Raw genomic sequence first — 20,997 nt, 5'->3', positions numbered from 1 at the left:
TCAGTCCATCCATTTGAGCTTTTACAAGTGAGAAAGTAGCCACCGGTTTCCTCAGATCCGTATGTGAAAGGTGCTGTGAAGTAAAATAAAAGCGGATTTTTAGATGTACTATTCATTTTTTGTCATGCAACAATCAGAAAGTTCATTTTACTGGGATTGTATTTGACCAACACAACTTTGCGTGTGCAAAAAAAACCAACACAAATCTTAGCTAGTAATTCTAGTCTAGTTTCTAATGCAAATATCTTCAGTGTATTATAAGCCTGGCGGGCCACCAGGCTTTACTTACCTGAGGAAATCTGGAGCTCTGTTAATCATGTGCTGGAAATCCTCAAGCGACAGACGTCCGTCATTGTCCAGATCTGCCTCATCGATCACTTTCTCGCACACCATCTTCACCTCGTCCTCCGTTAGCTCGTTACGGGTCAGCTTGTTCAGCGTCTTCTCCAGGTCCGACTTGCAGATGAAGTCATCGTCGTTGAAGTCTGTTGGAAAAACAAAAATACATAAAAGATCTTATCTAATTTTTAGTCCTGTGTGTTAAATGTGATCACTACTATGTCTTTTGCGCTCAAGTTTCCTATTTGGGTTCTGGAAAGTGAGCCATTTGAAAAATTCCACAGGCACTTCGGCGTTACCTAGCAACTCCAGCCACACCCAGCACGTCACCTAGCAACCCAAGCTGAGCTCCGACATTTTAGGTCAATTGGTTTCACTGCTGTATGTGCCATCCAAGTGTTTTGTTTTTGACTTACGATTCAGAAACCACCTGCTGCTTTCTTGTTGGTTGCTTGTCTGGCCTTGTCAAAAACCGTATTTTATTGTCTCACCCCTCCCACATAATGAGACTTTTTTGAATAATGTGATCAATCAACCCTTGTGATTAATCTACTGCTTTTTAGTACTATAATGGATAAATAAAATCAACAGTAATTTAGTCATGCATTGATATCAATGCTACTATACTTATGTAAATTACCACAGGTTAAAGGAGAAAACACGCCACATATTTGAACATAAAATTCGCCCTGTGAAGGTTTACCGTATATTTTGAAGGCATAGTAGGCCTTGAGGTCACGAGGCGCCATCTCACTGAGCACCGAGAACATGTCCAAGAAGTCGTCCAGCGTCATGTTTCCCTCTCCATCCTCAGAGAAAACCTCAGCGATCCTTTGACGAAATGGGTTGTCCTGAGCACAAAGACCACCAAAACTGCTTGAGTGATGAACTGGAAAATGCCAAAACTTTAACACAAACTTATTTCTAAATTTTTCTATGGAGAAAATGGCTGTCTGCGCAGGGCGGCATAACCCGAGGGACCCAATTGTCACTCAAAATTGAGAACAAATATTAGATCGACTGGACTCCAAACAAGTTTCTCAGAGATATTGATCGACTTAAATTTTTTAAAACGTTGGAATGGTCCTTATTTGGACCAAAGTTTGACCTCAATATGTTCCAGGTCCCTCCTTTTCCCAGCGTCTGCCAGTTAGCAGTAAATATATGTTTACATTGCTTGCCTCTGCGTAAAGGAGCATATAATTGACCTATTTCTAACAAAGGAGCCCTCAGGGACCCAGCAGCATTCTTCAAGTTTGAAGGAGTCGGGTAACATATAACCTTTCAATGAATTCTGTCGATTAGTTGGTCATTAATTATGGATGGGGAACAGAGGGGGAGAGCGGGTCTGCGGGGTTTTTTGCGGACCAGTGGGTCTACCTTCAGCTCCGGCATGCTGCCAATCAGCTCGTATGGTAACTTCACATCTGGGTGGTTGGTGTAGTCAAGAGGAACGAGCTGCGGTGCCAAATCCCGATAGCGGTAGAACAGTCTAGGATGGTCCAAAACATTCACTTTCAGTGTTGGATTACAAATCATCTTTTAAATTAGATGGCATGCATTGTTAAACAGTGGTTGCTAATAATAGAAAAGGCTTCTTAACAAGCATAAAGCATCAAGAACATTCAAGTATAAGCATTTGAAAATCAGAAAGTCAAACTTAAACTGAATCTGATTTGAGAGGAAGTCCGACCCACAGCATGACGGGTCAGATCGATGAGAGTTTAGATTTACTGTAAAGGAATAGGTAGAAAACAAGGGATTTTGGCAGAAAACCTTCATGTTAAATGCATTTGCATGCAGTTGTATAAAATCTCAATGAAACATTTTATGCAGTTCAACTCTTCCGGTCTTATTCGTCGTCACAATCACGTTTGTTTTAAATGTTTCAACTATTCCTGACTGCAGCTTTGTTAAAATTTAGGCAAATAGTTATTTTGCAGTAAGTATTACTTTCATGAATGGCAAATGTTCTCATGTCATTGTATTCATAGCCAGGATGTCACAGATTTTTAATTGAGGTTTGCCAACTTTCTGATCAGCGTAATAAATACATGATGAATTATGCAAGAGGAAAAATCTTCATTAATTTTAGAGAAATTGTTTCATTTGCTCCAAAATATTTCTTAATCTGGGTTTTTTTTCCCGTCCCATTCAAGAGCTGTTCTCAAACTAGTATTTAGTGTAATATTGGATTACTTTGGAAAATTATTAACTTTTACCAAAGTTAATGAAAACAATGAATAAATAGAAAAAAAATAAAAGACAAAGGTGTTGTATATATTTTATGCTCACCTGAGAATTTCTTTTCTAGTGAAATATGTACAGTCCTGCAAATACAAGAAATAACATTGAACTTGCAGAAAGTAAATCACTGATCACTGTTTTCACACAATGCAACTGTGTTTTATTAATATAAACATTAATTAAACGTTTTAGATCCTCTTAACAATTTTAATATCAAAAAACAGAACCTTAGTAAATGCATACAGCAGATTTCAAATTGTGATTTTATTTATTAGGAGGGAAAGGCTATCCAACTTTATGTTCTTAAATTGTGAATAAATTGAGATAAAACTACGTTTCTGAGTCAGTTTCATGAATCGCATCAGACCTCAATATTGCATGGCCTGGAAAATCACAAAATCACCTGAACTGAACCTGTCCGGCAGCAGGAAGCTGATTAAAATGGTGCAAAACGATAAACCTTTATCTGAATAAATGCAAGAAAAGAGAAGAACCAAAAAGTTGTGGAAAGAGTTACAAAGCCATTTCTGGTCTTTTCAGACATTATTCACTAAAGAGGAGAACAGTAATGAACCTTTCCAAATGTGACCACCAAATCAAAATTACTAATCAGTCATTTGTTTCAGTTAAGGTCAGAGGTCATGATTTAAGAGTAAGAAAGCGAATTGGGTGAAAAATAGGCATCTAGAGAGACTGCTGACCATAAAAATCACATTTTCTAAAAAAAAAAAAAACAAAACACAAACATCTTGATGATTGCCAAGAGATTTGGAAAAATCCCCAAAATTTGTGGATTGATGACAAAACAGAGGAACATTATAAAACTAACACAGCATTTAAGAAGGGGTGACAGTCTGGGGATGCTTTCCTGTTTCAGGATCAATGAATTTTGTTCTCACACAATAAATTCTTATAAGGAAAATGTTCAACTATCATTTTAGGATAAAACAAAACCAAAATAGTTGGTCTGCTCTGTCATGCATGACACAGTTTGTGCTCAAAAACTCTCCAATGCGGCTGATTTAGAAAGATTATTTAAAGAAGAATAAAACATCAGCATGCCAGTTATTGTTATATTAAAATCAGTTTGATAATCTAAAACATTTAAGTGAGAAACAATACAAGAAATCTGGAAAAACGTATAATAATAACAGCAATTATATTATTATTATTAATAGTAATAGATATTAATAATAAATAAAATATATATTTTTTATTGTCAACATTTTTTTTAAGTTGACCGAATTTAAAACTATTTTTAAAATGTAACTACATCCATGTACCTTGATGCTATTGTTTTGTTTTGTTTGTTCTTTTATTGGTTTCAGTGTATTAGAGTAAATCAAATCAACAAACACCATCAGGGTACATTTTGCACTGCATTCTGTGGCCGTGGCTAGTACTTATTTTCCCAATGAAGAATAAATTAAGAACAAATTTAATCTGTTTTACCACTAAAGTTGCAAACATCGAGTTGATGCTCCAGTTTGTACAGAGAACGGGATTGATACCGACCTGATATGCGTCGAGTTGCTGCGCTGTGAAGATGGTTTGTTTATTCCCCATGTCTGAGCTTTCAAGCTCCAAAAGCACAGATCCATCGCGGCTCCAGCACCGAGCGAATGGTTTTTATTAGAGAGGCCCAGTCAGATATGAAATACCGGGACAAAAGGAGGCCAGAGCCAAAGAGGAGATCGGGTGTCGGGCCGCAGCCGGGCCCTTTGCTTGCCACCATAATGGGAGCATTTCATCGTTTGCTCCATTGTGAATAGCAGCCCCTCTGATAATGAATGAGGGCTGTCGTCCAGCATCATGCCAAGCGGTTTCAACCCCCTTTAGTGCCACTCTATGGCCAACGCCTCGCTCGCTGATCAGGTTACGTTCTTTACAGACAAGGTTTTGTAACGCACTGAAAGAAACTTTGATGGCTGACGACAACATGGTTGATGTTTTGTTTGAGCTGCAAACTCACCTTCAACTTTTTCACATTTCATCACATTGCAGCCTCAAAGTTTTATGTATTTTACTGCGATTTTAGATCATGCAAAGTCGGACAGATTAAATATACAGCTCTGGAGAAAATGAAGAGCCCACTGCACTGAAACCCATTGAAAACCTTATAGTTATTACACCAAATATTGATTTCTGAACTCTTCCTGAGTTAAAACATTAATATTGTTGTTTCTAAATGAATATGAACTTGTTTTCTTTGCATCCTTTTCGTTATTTTGACCATTTCTCATTTTCTGCAAATAAATACTAGATTTTTGCTTGGAATTTTGGAGACATGTTGTCAGTAGTTAATAAAAGAACAATGTTCATTTTACTCAAACACATACTTTAAAAAGTAAAATCAGAGAAACTGATCATTTTAAGTGGTTTTTTAATTTATTCCAATGCTGTATGTGTGTGTATATATATATATATATATATATATATATATATATATATATATATATATATACACACACACACACACACACACACACACACACACACACACACACACACACACACACACACACACACACACACACACATATATTTCCATATATTTTCAAATCAACTTTTGGGTGTAATTTGTTGTATGTCTCCACAAGCTTTGCCCATCTGAAAAACATTTTTCCCATTCTTGTAATGGCTTTCTTCTCCCGCCTGCATCTCTGCAGCTCACGGCTGACGGCTAAGCACCAAATAAACACAACTCAGTTAAATTAAAATAGCAACGCTAAACATCTAATTATTTCCAGATCAATACGTGAAGGCAGTTATGCTGGATCTTATGCGTGTAGATTCTAATGGTAGCTCTATGGCAGCATTACTGCAGTAACTGCTGTACTGACATTTAAACACCACTTTATGCTACTGTTTATTTCTATGCATTTTCCCGAAGGCAGATCATTACTCTCCCATTTTGTAGGTGCAAAATGTGTCCCACAGCGTTCACACTCACATCCAACCAGACTTTGTTTCCCTCTTCACTTTTCCTCTTGGGCTTTATTGTTGATTTCTCCATTATTTCCCCGCTACTAACCTTACAGACCTGATGTAGAACTAGTTAGAGAATTTTCTTGCCCACCGTCTTTGCCTTAGTGTGGTTTATAATGACTCAAAAAAATGTCTCTGGTAACGCATTAAGGTCTCCAACGTCTGCTATGACGACAGTTTGCTTGTCGGAGGAAAGCTCTACTTCAGCAAGGTAGCGGAGCTGTTGAAGTAGTGCTTCTCTTAGTCCAGTTTCAGTTGTCGTCGGAAAAAAGAATTTCATGCGCTTAATGTCCGATTTGCCATAGCTATTTATTGAATTAATTGTCGCTAGCTGGGGTGGCAAACAGGGGTGGCAAGGCTCTCGTTTGGGGTGGCAACTGCCAAGACAATATGGCGCCTTGATTCAAAATAGCCGACTTCCTGTTGGATTTGGACCATGGCCCCAAGAGACTTTTTTGTAGGTCCTGACAAGATAAACACTTGTGTTCTTGGCAAGTACAAACCCGCAAGAACAACTGAAAGTTTGTTCTTACCGAGTTCACAAGGACGCAGTACGCTATTCGCCAATTGGAACAGGCCGCTCTTGATGATGCCGTCACTCAGCTTCCGTGAATTTCAATATTTTGTCCTGTTTAACACAGGAATTACTTTAACATTTATATTTGGGAAAATGTTAACAGATATTAAATAAATAAAGAAAGGTAATTTCTATGTATTAACACCTTCAAATTAACGGGATTAAGTTTTTATTACTGATTGTAAAAAACTTAAGTTAATAGAAAATAATTTATCACCTCTGCAGAATAATTAGACAAAAAGTGGAGTAAATAATACAAAATAATTTTAAAAATGTAAGACTTACAGGGTTAAGTCTCTTACTATAATAATTTACTATTCTGAGAGATGGTTCACTGAATGATTTCAGCAGCAAGTTCTTATTTCTTTGAATACATTGTTGTTAAATTGATGAAAAACATCGCTGCTAATGGAAAACTCAATTACAGAGGAAATTTTTCATTTTTTAATATAGAAATGCTGAAGGAACATTTGAAATCTTAATGTTCTGAAATCATCTTCATCCTAAAGTATAAAAGCTTAAAGTGATACAATTTAAAAAAAAAATAAGAAACAGAAAAACATAACATAATCATATTTACACATTTTGTGGTTATCTCTTCCAACAGAGTCATATATTATAATTTATGTCTATTTACATATATTACAGTGTTATTTGTAGATCTCAGAACATTAACTCTCGAGTGAACACTGAAAGGGCAAAAGATTAGTGAAAGTGAAAATTAAATCTGCCCAGTCCAACAACAGAGACTTGACGACGTCAGTGACAGCCGCAGCTTCCAGCCACCATGTCGCTGTACTGCTTCAACACAACATTCTCATCATCATCAAAGTACAGCAGGTTGATGGAAAACAGCTTGTCGGGCACGCAGCACGGCGTCTCGATGCCTCGGATCAGCTTCAGGGCGTTGATGATGGACTGGACGGTAGCGTGGTTGGTCGGCCTCATGTTCTGACCCAGGGGGAAGGAGCAGGACCCTTTGCAGTGATAAGCGTTGTAGCCGCGGGGAGACACGATCCAGCCCGACCAGCCGATCTCCTCGAAGTCTACATACAGAGGCAGACGCTGGCAGGGCTTGGACCGGCCTTCCTCCTCGCTGTAGTGTGGGGAGCGAGCAGTGCGGGAGGATTTGACCAACACTGGAGTTTGGGGGAGGAAGGAGGTGGAGATGGCCTCATGGGGATCTGGAAGAGAAATAAATGGTTGCTTAGATTAGTTAAGAGGATCAGATATTTGTAAAACAGTGACAGTAAACCTTTCCGAGAACCAAATATAATTTAAAAAGGAATTTCGGAAAGTATGCTAGCTATTCCAGTGCCCAAGAAACCAACCATCACATGTCTTAAAGACTTTCGACCCGTTGCATTAACATCTATCATCATGAAGTGCTTCGAGAGAGTGGTTAAGGGTCATATAATCTCTATACTGCCTCCATCATTTGACCCTTTCCAGGTTGCATACAAATCTAAGAGCTCAACTGAGGATGCCATCTCCACTGCTCTTCATCTGAGCCTGGTACACCTGGAGAAAAGAAACACCCACGTACGGATGCTGTTGTTGGACTTCAGGTCAGCATTCAAAACGATCATCCCTCACGATCTGGTATGCAAACTGGTCCCCCTGGGCTTCAGTACTCCACTGTGCAACTGGCTGCTGGACTTCCTCACTGACAGAACTCAGTCTGTCCGTGTGGGTAATAACACCTCCAATATCATTTCTTTAAACAATGGTTCCCCCCAGGGCTGTGTTCTGAGCCCCCTGCTGTTTACCCTGATGACCCACGACTGTCGTCCCAGGTTTAGCACCAACCACTTCATGAAATATGCAGATGACACAACAATTATGGGACTCAATCAGGATGACGATGAAGTGAACTACAGAAAAGAGGTACAACATCTTGTGGACTGGTGCAGAATAAACAACCTGCTCCTGAACGTCAACAAGACAAAGGAGATCATTATCGACTTCAGGAGGTCTCGGCCCAACCACACACCACTCCTCATCAACGACAAAGCAGTGGAGATTGTCAGCAGCACTAAGTTTCTGGGGGTTCACTTTACAGACAACCTCAGCTGGACAACTCACATCACTTCACTGGTGAAAAAGGCACAGCAGCGCCTGCACTTTCTGAGACGAATGAGAAGAGATTCGCTCCCCCCATCCAAAGCATTACACACAGACGCTGCTTAGCCAGAGAAAACCAGATCCTCTCTGATTCCACCCATCCTCTCCATGGTCTATTCATCCGCTTGCCATCTGGGAGGAGAGTCCATAGCATCCGCTGCAGAACAGCCAGACTCAGAAATAGTTGTCTCTCACTGGACATCAAATTGCTCAACAATCCCATCATGAAGACTGTCTGAAAATAATAATTATTATTTGTATATTATTTAATTATGGGCACACTTGTGTTTTTGTGTGTGCTCCGGTGGCCAAGAGAGGACATTTCATTGCCAATTTATTTATGTTTCTTTGTGCAATGACAATAAAAATAAGTCTAAGTCAAGTTTGATGGTAGCTACTTATATTTAATGTTCAATGGTGGTTAAATTCTAATATTTACTATATTTTTTGGTAATAAATCATACTGAAACGCAAGAATTTAATTGAATATGTAAGTCAGTCAATTGGTAGCTAATATTCTCAGGTTGTATGAATTAGGTTAATGAAGTTAAACCTACAAGCTAGCTAATTCCAAGGCAGCCGATACTAATGAAGAGTTTGTAAACTGTGGTTTTCAGGCAAACAGTTCATAAGTCAGTGTCTTAGAATAGATTTAAAAAGTTTAACCTTTAGCTACCTTAGCAAGACAGCTGATGCTAATCTCAAACTTGCTAGGAACCTTGTGTCGTTTCCTGCTGTTTATTTTTCAGCAGGAAAAATAAACTATTCTATAGTCAACAGAATAGTTAGAATCTAGCTCCTTTTATTGAGTAAGTAAAACAATTATTTTGAGTATAAACAGATAATTTTTCATAGTACGAGTATTGTTATTGTTGTTTTATATTCAAACTAACTAATTTAAATGTCTTACCTGACTAACAGGCAAATTATTTTCACAGATTTTTATTAAAACCCCACCAAATAAAATTGCTACTTCAGTTTTCTCAACAAAAATATAAGTTTGTTTTATCAGTTTAGGCCCCCACTAAACATCCAGGATTATATTTTACCGTCACTGTGTGTATTCTGATTTAATAAATGACATTAAAACTGAGGCAAATCTCACTTGTGCTCTCGAGTGCCGCAGAGCGGCGGCCGTCGTCCGTGAAAAGCACGAGCATGGGCTGTTTGCTCTGGTGGTGGTGGCGTCCTGAAGCAAAGTGGATCAGTTTCAGGTCCGTCTGGCTTCCTTCCAGCGTCCTAACCACCACATGGAGCCCCAGGTTGCTCCCTTCATCTGCCACCCAGGAGCGAATCTTCAGGACATAGGTGACAACACGGTTTTATACACCGTCCAGCTTTTGCAGGAACTTGGATTATTTAGGCATTGGGAGATACTTACAGCTTGTGTGACCGTGAACACTTCCCAACCAGCTGAATGGACCGGGATGAGTCGAGAAGAGAGCAACTTCTTCGTCTGTGTGCTGTTAGTTTTACCGATATCCAACAGCTGATAAACACTGACCTGAGTAATACAGAATTAAAGTAGCCACCGTTAGAAATCAACTGAGGAGAGAGATGTACTTAGGACTGCCACACCACTAGGGGCAACCAAGAGCACCAAGCTAGTATGATAAAAATAAATTTATATAAATAAAATATATATATATATATATATATATATATATATATATATATATATATATATATATATATATATATATATATATATATATATATATATATAAAATGAAATAATAATAATAATAATAATAATAATAATAATAATAATAAATGATATTTCTATATTATTTACAGAGATGCTACAAAACAAACTCTTCCTGTTGATGCTGTCACTTTTACGGAAATATAAGATATCAAACTTGTTATCTTGTTTACTGTAAATTTAGCATTTATCAACTAATAGTTATGTGGCACACTTCTAAATAAAAAGCAGACTTGTTGCTTACTATGACTTCTATTTTAATTAAACTAGTTTAATTAAGATAGTTCATGTTTAGTTTTAGGTTAAAAATATCACAACATTTTTTAGATTTTAGTTTTAAAAATGACATATTTTTGTCTAGACGGCATCATTCAGCCTTGGGTCAACTCTGCATGCAGTTATTATTTAAAAGGCTGAGCATACCTGGCAGAAGTGATGTCTGCTGAATGTGATGGTTCCCTGAGGACGCAGCTTGAAGAGATGCAGCTCTGCAGTGAGGACCTTCTCACTCCTTGCTACTGTTGACAAATTGAACTTGAACTCCACCTGTTCACTGCGCACTGCCGGTCAAAAATAAATCGCTATTAGAGACAACACCTTCTATTCAATCTCCTCTGGTCTGCGCATATAATTTAAAAACATCTTACATTTGTCAAAGAAGCTGCGCACAGTGTTCCCCTCCAGCAGGTAGGGATCCTTGGTCACGCCGTCCACGTCAGCCACCGTGTTGTACAGATCGAGCATGTACTGCGGAGGCTGTTTGTGTCCGTGGACAGCAGGAGGGTCCTCCATCCCAAAAACCTCCAGAAGCCTCTTGATGGCGGCAGAGCGGACCTCCTCTGACTCGCCCTCTGAGGGGAAATGACTCCCCCGGCCGCTGAGCGCAGGCCAAGCTGCGGTGACGCACAGCAGAGCGGCAAAACTGAGCGCAAAGACGAACATCCTAGGAACCTGAGTAGATTTCGCAACTTGGAGCTGGAGTGAGTCTGAAAACTCCGAGGCTTTTATATCAAACGACCCAGTTCCCCTCTGCAGCCTCGGCAAACAGCAGTAAAGATGTTATTTGGCCGTAAATGTAAATAACCAATCAGCGAATGTGAAGGGAGACTAATGGCGGTACTAACAAGGTGCGAACCCCGATTGGAGATTTTATTCAAGCCCATTGTCTTCGAATAAACTATAGTCTGCTTTTGCAAAACGGGGGACTTGTTCTTGCAGTCGTTAATAAAAAATATGTTTTTTGACCTCAGGAAAGTACAAACTAATCAAAGTTTAGGCATAATATGAGCCATTGGTGCGGGCGTGAAATCTGTGGGTGGCCAATTGCGCCTAAGTGAATCCATTAAGTTAGAATAAAAGTCGCATTGTTTTAGGTGGAAACCAATTACCTGTATTGCTACTGGTGTCACTGGTGACACTTGGAAAGATTTACATGACTGCCCACTGAGCCACAGCTGGACAATCACCAGCCTGAAGTTGGCATCTGATTCCTTTCAAGACAAAATTAAAGGGATATTCCGCTGCTTTTCACAACTAGTAAATACTTGAAATGGTCAGATGGGCAAAATTATCCTACATTACTGAAATACTGCGAAAAAGTTTTAAAATGTATTCTGCTTCAGATTGGGTTCAGTGAGAAATGGAAAATACTGAAACAAAAAGAAAACTGACTTGTGATATATATAATAAGGATTTTACTAATTAAAGTGTATGTTACATGTTTTTTTTTTCATTATTATGAAATAATCCAATTCAATTTGGACCTTTCTAGCAATCTTAGATGTAATCAAATGCAGCAAAATTGCAGTTGGACTCAGAAGGTGTCAATTTAAATTGACTGAGGACAGCCCATATCTTAAAACTGGTTGGGCACCCTGTGTAGATCCATTCATGGTCCTGAATGGTTTAACGCATCTAGGGTGCCTATGGTTCCCACTTTTTACCTTTTTAGCTCTCCTGCACCAAACCTACATACATTTAACAAAGTACCATCATGTACCTCGTAAAAAAATTCCATACTTGGCCCATTTTCCAAACCAAAATAGACTAAAATTTCATTTTTACACATTATTGGTGTAAGATTGCAAAGCACAGCATTTCATGATATCAAAGAGCCATAAAAACAATTTGGTTTTAGTCCAAGCTGTCATTATGGGTCCCAAATACAAAGGTAGGGGCTGCAAGCTTGGCAAACTGTATGTTTGAGACTCTTATTTTGAAATGTGGGACAGTAGGCTAGCATACAACAATGAAACACCTTGTTAACCATTAAGATGCAACATTCTTTCAAGTTTTAGTCTGGACTGCAGATGTTCATCTTAAAATTTAATATATTTAGATTGATCAAACCTGAACAGGATAAAACAGATATTTCACTTGGAGGTTCAATTAAACCTTTTTTCTATTAGTTGAAATACAAAATGGGAGCATTTTAGTGTAGAGTCAGATTAAATTAGACAAACTAAATATATAAATATTTATATTCTACAAACTCATTAGATTCTTAAAAACTGAGACTTGTGTAACCGTAAAAGCAGATTCATTCTGAAAAAGAACAAGAACAAGAAAAACATTTTTTCTGACTGGAATATTTTATACTTTACAAGAACTCAAGAGTTGAATTTGCAAAGTCTTATAGGCCTGGAATGTTGCAGCTTTTGTACAAAATAAAAGAGCACAAGCAAGAGAGCCGGCCAGGGACAGAAACCAGATTTATTTGTGCTTTCAGAGAATGTCCACATCTTATCGCTGTTTGTCTATTTGTTTTGTTCTTATGAAGCTAATATCGATCTTTAAAATGCAAACATTTACTCCTGTGGAGTACATTGACTTTGTCAGTGTGCTCCAAACACATAAAAATAAAGATGGCACAAATCTAGAAGCACAAGCTACAGATCACAGGCTTCAACTTTTTTTCGGTACACGGTAATTCTTTATAAAACCATAATAAAGCTGAAATACGTGCATTGACTTATTTGAAGTCTTCAAATTTGGAGAGACTGTGCAACATTTTCCTAAGTGTTCAGAACTTTTATACTGCTTTTGGTTATTCTATGTTTGCTAAATCCTCATAATTTCTTTTCATTGTCAGATGTCCCACTAATTTTTAAAATCACATTTTAACTTTGATATCTATCTATCCAGCTAGCTAGCTAGCTAGCTGGGTAGACAGGTTTGTTAGCTAGCTCGCTAGCAGTATGTAGACTTTCTAACAGTGCGTTACAGTGAACTCCGTTTGCCACATTAAAAGTACCTTTTCAAAAATAAAAACCTTTAAGCAGGTAATAAACATGCATTTTTAATTAAGCCTACATTTCTGTATTTAATACTGTAGTACTCTATTCTTTTTTTTTTTTTAGCTGTAAGCAGGAAATTACACTTAGTGAACTGAGGAACTGAATTTAACTTTTCAGTAATATTCTAATTTACTGAACAGGACTATATAACCTACAAAATGAGATTGGCTCTTAACATGTTTAGATTAAACTTGACTCTTAAGATTTTAATCCATCAAAGATACACCAAGGTTGGTAACATTTAAGAGATCAAAGGTTTTGTTCACTGCATGACACCTTGCAGACAAGTCATAAAACCTTTTACTGTGGTAGAGGCAGAAAACTGTGACAGAGGTGTTGTTTCACAAGTTTGTATCAAAATGAGGAGGAAGTAATGGTTTGCATGTGTTTTTCCAGAGAAACACTTACAGTTTAGTCTTTGTTTTTCCTCAGTAACACAGTAAACATTTCGTAGAAACCATATATTAAAGATTTAGTTTAGTGAAAATGAATTAATTGTTGTTTTTTTGATCAAACCTGATGGCCACAATAAAAAAATCCTTAAATATAGTCAGTTGCATAATAGATACTAAAATATCGGAGTTTTTCCTTTTAATTAAATGCATAGATATTAACAACTCCTACATCTTCAGCCTACAAACACATCAACCACATGAATGTTCTTATTGTCTTTATTGTAGAAAGAAATATGAGTAAAAGGTCTTAATCCTGTAATTCTTTCATTTTTTTTAGTTAAAACTACTCCCACATATTTCTCTTTTGTGCCAGAATAAAGAAAAAAAATCCTAATTAGCTAAAACATGACCAGGCAAGTCAGAGCTCAAACAAAACCAGAAGTTGATTTTTCAGCCAGAAAAAGCCTGGTTGCTGCATCTCTAAATCAGAATTATTTTCATTTATTTACTTTGAATTATTTACATGAAAAAAATAAAATAAAAAGGAAAACCACAAATGCAAACTTACATTTTACATTCCAGATTCAAATAATAACAAACAAGTTATCATTTTGTGTTATTAGTTTTATGTACAAAACTATCACATTTACATATGTTACATATAAAACAAGAAAACCTTAAAGTTTTGACAAGAGTTTGGTCAATCTCCAGAAGTTATTGTGGAAGCTGCTTTCCAGCAGAGGGCGCTGTGCTCAGTTTTGGCAGCGGCAGGAGGTGATGGAGAGGATGGTACCAAGCTTCTCATGCTGGTTGATGAAGCTGTGGCTCTCATATCCCTGAGGAACGCAGGAACTGGACTCTCTGTCTGACCACAGCAGGCAGTTTCCCAGATCAGATGGACTCCTGCAGAAAAAGGAAAACATTAATTAAAAGATCAAAGAGATAATGTAAAGTGGAAATAAAACCTCACTGCAAAAACACAAAATTGTACCAAGTATTTTTAAAATCTGGTTTCTAGTGCAAAAATAACAGTCTGTTTGAAATACGAGTAACTTTCCAGCAAGAGATAGGAGCTTGTTTTTAGAAAACAATTCCTTAATATTGATGAAAAAGTGCTTGTTCATTTGCAGTGGAATAATCTGCCTGTGCAACTAGTACTTTTTCATCAATATTAAGGAATTATTTACTAAAAACAAGTTCCCCTATTTTGCTGGAAAGTAACTTGTGAGTTAGTTTTTGTCTTATTTCTAGTATACTAATATTTTATTTGTCTAAAGATAAAGAACACTTAGCAAGATTTTGTGTTTTTGCAGTGCAATTACTTTGTAAGATCAATGTCAAAAAATGTTTTTGTTTTATTAATGTTTTCCTTTATGTAGGTGCAGAGTATCTTTTTAATTCAAAAAAAAAATCACAATCACTGTTTAAACTACGTCATATATTTGCGAAATTAAGCACGTTTTGCAATTAAACAGCATTTTCTCTTCTGCAGACACTAAATAAGATTCAACCATCAGCGAAATATATAATGTCTGTAAACTTATAACAAGACTGAAGAGCTAAAAGGAGCATTTGGTGTTAGAATCAAACTGCATCCCACCTACAGAAGGTGTCAAAACTTACAGGCTGTTGTTACAACTGGGGGTGGCAGAGGAGGTGTGTGTGTGTTCATACTGACCTGAGAAGGCATTGGTTTCCTGTTGTGCAACCTCCCGAACATCTGCCCACATCTACTTCCTGCAGAAAATTAGCAACACAGAGAGACAAGAGAGAGAGAGAGGGGAAGTCAGCACGCTGCTGGCTGCAAATATTGACCCACTTTGAGCCGAGGAGCAGCTGCTGCTTGGAGAGCTAAAGGTGTTTTCATTCGACACCTGCAGCCGCCATTTGTGTTTGCTAGCTCCAATCTTACATTTGGTGTAGAGAATCACCAGAAAACCAAAACTGAAGAAAACAGAAAACTTAATAAATTACTGCTTTCTCTTTTAGCTAAATGTAGTTGTTTTTGTGGCTTACTTAATAAAATAATTGTTTCTTTGATTTAGATTTGAATGTAAAACTTTTATTTTCAACTCTGTTTTTCCAGAAAGGAGAGCAGATCAGTGTTTGTTAAGATTAATGCTAGATAGAAACATTTTGAACCACATTGAATAATTAATTTAGATTACTACATTGTTTGATAACCAGGATCAGTTGGAAGGTATGTATTTTGTTTTTTGTAAAGTGTCTCTGTTCTGAATAATGTCTCTTTTCCACATCCAAAGTGCTACTAAATGTTATTTGTACTTAAATTCTTTGTTTTTTGGGTCTGCAGAGAGCAACATGCTGTGTTGTTTTTCACACCCGGATGTGCAGTGCCAGTCTCCGAATTGGCCTGACTAAACACCAACTTACACTTTTGAGTCTGATGCATAAAGACACTTCATTATTGTCTGGCACCCAGCTATGGCCCCGTTTCCTCTGCTCTCAGTCACAGCGGATGTGAAGCAGGCATCTTAAAGGAATCAGCTGAATACACCATGCTATTCCGAGAAATTAATGGCGTGAAGGAAGTTTATTCTTTCCTCGTTTCACTTACTTTGAGCCTCTCTTCTTTGAGTCCTTCTGCATACTGGACTGTTTCATAGTAGTACTCCACATGGGGGACCCTGTAGCAGCTTTCCTTCAGCTCGCAGGCCGACACGGTCTGGATCACATCCACTCTGTTTGGAGTTTCCAGCAGCGCTGAGTCAAACTTTGCGGGGACGCAGGAAAAACCCTCTGGAAACAAACCATGAAGGAAAATCTTAACAGGAAAGAAAAGCAGTAAAACTAAAACAAGTCTGGATTTCCACATGGAAACGCAATAAAAAAAAAAACTAAGCTGATGTGAATAATACTAACTAGAAGGGCTGGGCGGTATAAATCATTGGTTAGTTTTTTGTTTTAGATATCTGAAATACTGCCAAACCTGTGGTGTGACCTTTCCTCTTTTATCCACAGTTTCTGATCGAGTTGTTGAATTCATTTTCTCCTTTGACGCCAGACTGTTGTTTTTTGTTTCTAAGCAGTTATGAGGCACGATTGCTAAACCACAAACTGCTACAGAGAGTTACTCAGCAGGTTGTTGCTAGGTAACCAAAGAGTGAGTGAGCTGCTAGGTAACCAAAGAGTGAGTTAGTTATTGAATGTCACCAACCTAGATTAGCTTAGCCACTAAACAGAATCTGAGATTTCATATCAACTGGTTTTTATATCAACATTTTATCGATGTTAAAACATTTGTGTGTAATCTATTTAACATAGTAGATATTACATTACAGAAGCATTAAATCAAGATTCACTAACTACTAATTAATCGGAAGAAATCAGTTTAAATACTCAAAAATCTGATCATTTTCTTATTGTTAATATTAAATACATCAAAACTGATAACTACCCACATAATAAATGGATCGACACTTTTTTTGTTCGTTAAAATGTCAGATAAAGAATAAGAACATGTTATTTGATGCATATCTTGTAATTCTGCTGGATTCAAAGCTACTACCTCTTTGTAAAAACATGCACAAGTTTTCCTCTTTGGAGTGTGGAAAAAAATTGTAATCAGTCCAAATCGGAAAACAGAATTTGTCATAGTAATGATATAGTGATCAATCTCTACATCTCTGCATCTCTACTAAATATTATTAAAATTCAAGCAGCCAAATCTGTGCTGGTTCACTGTTGAGAGGATTTTTTATGTTTAAAAATGTTAAATTTTTCCCAAGAAAGTTTATAAATCTCCAAAGAAAATATTGGCAAAGCAGAGGAACAAGTTATCATAATGCCTGATTTAAGTTATTCTAGAGCTCTTTAGGGCCCTCTGCTGGTGTGGGGGCCCAACAACTGACTGGCTATATTTTTTTATTAAATAGTAACATATTTATATAAAAAATGAGGACAACACGGCAGCTTTGTTAACGAGTTGTACAACATAATTTAGTTTACAAATGAAAAGTAGTTATTTTATGTTTATCGCTGTAGTTGTAGACAGTTCCTGTGCCTTATAAATGGTATTTATCCCCTTTAATCTCAAATTTTGTCGCTTTTCAACCACAAACTTTAGTGGTTTTTATAAGGCTTAATGTCGTAGATCGACACAACTTAACACGATTTTTTTAGAAATAAAAATCTGAATACTTCGGTCTAATAATTACAACTATCCAAATTTGTAATGGGCTGTTTGTAATTTATTCCCAGTATAAATCCAACTCCTGTGTGAAGAATTCAAGGTTTGTTAGAGAATATTAGTGAATAATCACCAAACAGACCAAGGGACACCGAAGATCTCTTGTCTTTAGTGGTGCATTTTGTAACTATGACCTTTACAGAAGAGTGAACTTTGTGGGTAGACACAAAAGACGTAGAAAAAGTTCAAAAGTACATTTAATTGAAAAAATATGTATAATAATAATAATAATAATAATAATAATAATAATTATTATTATTATTATTATTATTATTATTATTATTATTATTATTATTATTATTATTCCATTTGATTATTAAGCCCTACCCTGATAAAAACCAACCTCTTGTTCTACACCTTGGTTTCTAGCTGGCAGCATGAAGCCTGTTGAAGTTTTAAACTTTACACAGTTGGCCATGACAAATGTAATCCGCTGGTGCTAGGCTATGAAACAGAAACTGAATTGAATTGAGAAGAATTGAGCTGAACAAGACGGTTGTTAATATTAATTTGATATTTGGAAGTGTGGCCAACACGGACTGAATAGCTTCTTCACTTCATCCACGGTCATTGCTAAAACTACAAGCACAGAATAATTTTAAAACCGCCCAAAGAATCAAGCTCCTTTCACAATGTCTCCTTCTGTTTGCTGGGTTGGAATTTTACAAAAAAAAAAATCCACTTCAATGGGAGAAAGCCCAGAGGGAGAACTGAAGAGAGATGAGAATCGAACGGAATGGCTAGGCTAATTACACAATATCTGTAGTTTTGATTTGCCGCATAAAACAAAAAACAAAAAAACACACTGAATTTTGTTGTTTTAACGAAACAAAATCGTGAAAAGACCCAATGGCTGTGAATACCTGGGGTTCCTTTAGAGCGGGAACATCCTCCCACGTCTATTACCGTCGTGTACGGTGTTTCGAAGTAGTAAGTCCTCAGAGCTGGGACTCGGATGCACTGGGTCAGCTCGACCTCACAGTGGCACTCCTCGATGACCTCCACTTCCCGGGGCCCCTCGAACAGCAGCAGCCGCTCTACTCGCATCCCCGTCGGTTCGCACATCTGGTTCGCCCCGCAGGAGGGCAGCCGGGTCAGCGGCTCTGAGATCTCCGGGGCAGCCGGGCCGTGCGTCCGCGTCTTTAAAGAGATCATTGGGGTGAACATGTCAAAACTGTCCTTGTCAGCGTCAAGGTGTAAACTGATTTTAGGCGATTTATAGCAAACGTTATGCAAACGAGGAAAAAAAAAAAGATCGGTGACATGCAGTGTAATTATCAGATTTTGTCTACAAAAATGTATTTTAAGTTTTTCGTCACAATGTTTTTATATATTAGGGCCATACTAATAAAAACAACACGAGAATAAAGTCTTATCAGAATAATTATTACAAGAATAAAGTCATAATATTACAAAAACAAAGTCAAAATATTACGAAAATAAAGCCATAATATTACCAGAATAAAGTCATGACATTGCGAGGATAAAATCAAAAATAATCTGAGAATAAATTCGTAATATTATCATAATAAAATTGGATTGTTACGACTTTATTCTTATTCTCGTGGCCCTAACACCGTCGTATTTTGACATAAAGAAATTATAACAAATTCACACTGCCGTCATGTGGCAGGAGGTGGAACTGCAACAAACCTTCTTGCTCCTTAGAAACTCCAGCATGGAGGAATATTTTGAGTATTCCTGCTGTCTTGCTTCATGCGATGATCTTATGGCCGTCCCACAACGTGACCTGCACATTCCCACGTCTACGCTGACAGGACTCCCTGAAATATCTAACAACCCAGAGAGAGACGCAATCAAACTAGACAGCTAATTTCAATAAATAAATACAAATAATCTACTTATTGCATGTTTGCCTCCTTACCTTGCCCAATGTATACAAAGTGACTCTGCCTCTTGCAGCACACTCGTTGTGTAAACAGATTTCTGTGAACGATGTGTTTACTCACTACAAAAACACAAGACAGGGATGCATCTGTCCTGCCATTTGCTGATGAATAGCATTGATTGAAGTGTTGCAACATGAGACACTAATCTAAAGCAGCAGGAAAATAAAGATTGTACTTATCTGCAAGCAGTCATTCTTTGTATTTTGAAAGAAAATGTAGTTAGCACAAAAACTGCAATTCCCCTTTCCAGTAAGATTATATTATTTTACGATTATTTACCGTTTTCATAGGTTAGCATGCACTTTCCTGTGAGATAAATCAGACAGCTGCTCTAGAAGAAAGGACTGGCCACCAGTACTTACATGTCATGTGAAGCACAAACAGGAACAGAAGGAAAAGTTGGAGAACATCCATCACTCATCTGAATGTGCTCCTTAGTGCTGCTCACTTCTGCCTCAGATATTTATACTCAAAAGTGAGTCTTCAGAGGCCAAAGAAAGCAGAACAAATCAAATTTCCATGATAAATGCCTTACAATGCAGGAGTCACTTCACAGGGGGATCTCAGCGTCTCTGTTTTTTTTTTGTTTTTTTTTTGGTTTGTTGTTTTTGTTGCTGCAGAGAGACCCAAATATGTTGACTAGACCTGAGCTCCTACTAATGACAGGGCTTAAAAAGGCCCTGAGCCATTCAAAGAGTCTCCCTCAAAGGCATCAATCATCTTTTATCTCAGGGGGAAGGTGTTTAGCACCTCTGACTTAAAACAAAACCAGGTCTAAACACATAAACAGGAGCAGCAGGGGGAGCGTGATCCCCACCTTCTGAAAACTCCAGCACCTTTGTGTTTATTCAACATGACACCAAATGGTCAGACACTCTTAAACCTTTCACAAATCTCGGCTCTTTGCTTTTCTCTAACTCATTTAAGATCCTGACTAAAACTGTACGTATAGTGCATATATTTGAGGCGATGTGGAAAGTTAAGCTAGCACATTTAGAGAATGAGCACAACAAACATTGATCTTATAAATGAAATGGCTCAGAGTTTAACCCTAAACAGACTCAAAGGTAATTTTGTGCTATTTGTCCTTTTCATTTTCTAAGTTATTTTGGCTGTTGAATAAATATGTATGTTTCAAATCTGAACTATTGTTATTTTTTTATTATTTCAGAAATTACATATTAGGTTCTTAAATTAGCATACACT

The 20,997-nt window shown here is 37.4% G+C and overlaps 3 protein-coding genes across 3 annotated transcripts; all 3 read right to left on the bottom strand.

Moving 5' to 3' along the window:
* Positions 1–51: 51 nt before the first annotated feature.
* cib3 (calcium and integrin binding family member 3) lies at positions 52–4,152 on the bottom strand. The gene is made up of 6 exons (XM_014981799.2): positions 4,102–4,152; positions 2,635–2,669; positions 1,720–1,831; positions 1,043–1,190; positions 290–485; positions 52–73 (listed from the first exon to the last, which is right to left on the bottom strand). Exons 1-6 carry the CDS (start codon positions 4,150–4,152, stop codon positions 52–54), a joined length of 564 nt encoding a protein of 187 aa, XP_014837285.1.
* A 2,291-nt stretch (positions 4,153–6,443) lies between these two features.
* Positions 6,444–10,941, bottom strand: admp (anti-dorsalizing morphogenic protein). The gene is made up of 5 exons (XM_014981796.2): positions 10,628–10,941; positions 10,404–10,540; positions 9,657–9,779; positions 9,381–9,570; positions 6,444–7,335 (listed from the first exon to the last, which is right to left on the bottom strand). Exons 1-5 carry the CDS (start codon positions 10,920–10,922, stop codon positions 6,911–6,913), a joined length of 1,170 nt encoding a protein of 389 aa, XP_014837282.1. The 5' UTR covers positions 10,923–10,941; the 3' UTR covers positions 6,444–6,910.
* Positions 10,942–13,933: 2,992 nt separating this feature from the next.
* On the bottom strand, positions 13,934–20,766 carry pnhd (pinhead). Its single transcript, XM_014981797.2, has 7 exons — positions 20,154–20,766; positions 19,767–19,850; positions 19,535–19,674; positions 18,745–19,021; positions 16,250–16,431; positions 15,350–15,408; positions 13,934–14,574 (listed from the first exon to the last, which is right to left on the bottom strand). The coding sequence occupies exons 1-7, from the start codon at positions 20,203–20,205 to the stop codon at positions 14,424–14,426; spliced, it is 945 nt and encodes a 314-aa protein (XP_014837283.2). The 5' UTR covers positions 20,206–20,766; the 3' UTR covers positions 13,934–14,423.
* Between the last annotated feature and the right edge of the window lie 231 nt (positions 20,767–20,997).

The sequence above is a fragment of the Poecilia mexicana genome, unplaced genomic scaffold (assembly GCF_051168715.1).
Source record: "Poecilia mexicana isolate PSO_F unplaced genomic scaffold, ASM5116871v1 scaffold_17, whole genome shotgun sequence".
NCBI classification, from domain to species: domain Eukaryota; kingdom Metazoa; phylum Chordata; class Actinopteri; order Cyprinodontiformes; family Poeciliidae; genus Poecilia; species Poecilia mexicana.
This window is presented reverse-complemented; position numbering and strand designations above follow the sequence as displayed.

Excerpts from the sequence above, each read along its gene's own strand:
- cib3 (XM_014981799.2), bottom strand. The coding sequence starts at position 4,152 with ATGGGGAATAAACAAACCATCTTCACAGCGCAGCAACTCGACGCATAT. Across the intron at positions 1,832-2,634 it reads ACTAGAAAAGAAATTCTCAG|ACTGTTCTACCGCTATCGGG; the intron begins GTGAGCATAAAA and ends GGACCATCCTAG. Across the intron at positions 74-289 it reads AGAGCTCCAGATTTCCTCAG|CACCTTTCACATACGGATCT; the intron begins GTAAGTAAAGCC and ends TTTACTTCACAG.
- admp (XM_014981796.2), bottom strand. The coding sequence starts at position 10,922 with ATGTTCGTCTTTGCGCTCAGTTTTGCCGCTCTGCTGTGCGTCACCGCA. Across the intron at positions 10,541-10,627 it reads GCGCAGCTTCTTTGACAAAT|TGCGCAGTGAACAGGTGGAG; the intron begins GTAAGATGTTTT and ends TTTGACCGGCAG. Across the intron at positions 9,571-9,656 it reads TGTTCACGGTCACACAAGCT|ATTCGCTCCTGGGTGGCAGA; the intron begins GTAAGTATCTCC and ends TATGTCCTGAAG.
- pnhd (XM_014981797.2), bottom strand. The coding sequence starts at position 20,205 with ATGGATGTTCTCCAACTTTTCCTTCTGTTCCTGTTTGTGCTTCACATG. Across the intron at positions 19,675-19,766 it reads CTTTGTATACATTGGGCAAG|ATATTTCAGGGAGTCCTGTC; the intron begins GTAAGGAGGCAA and ends CTGGGTTGTTAG. Across the intron at positions 14,575-15,349 it reads GGAAACCAATGCCTTCTCAG|GAGTCCATCTGATCTGGGAA; the intron begins GTCAGTATGAAC and ends CTTTTTCTGCAG.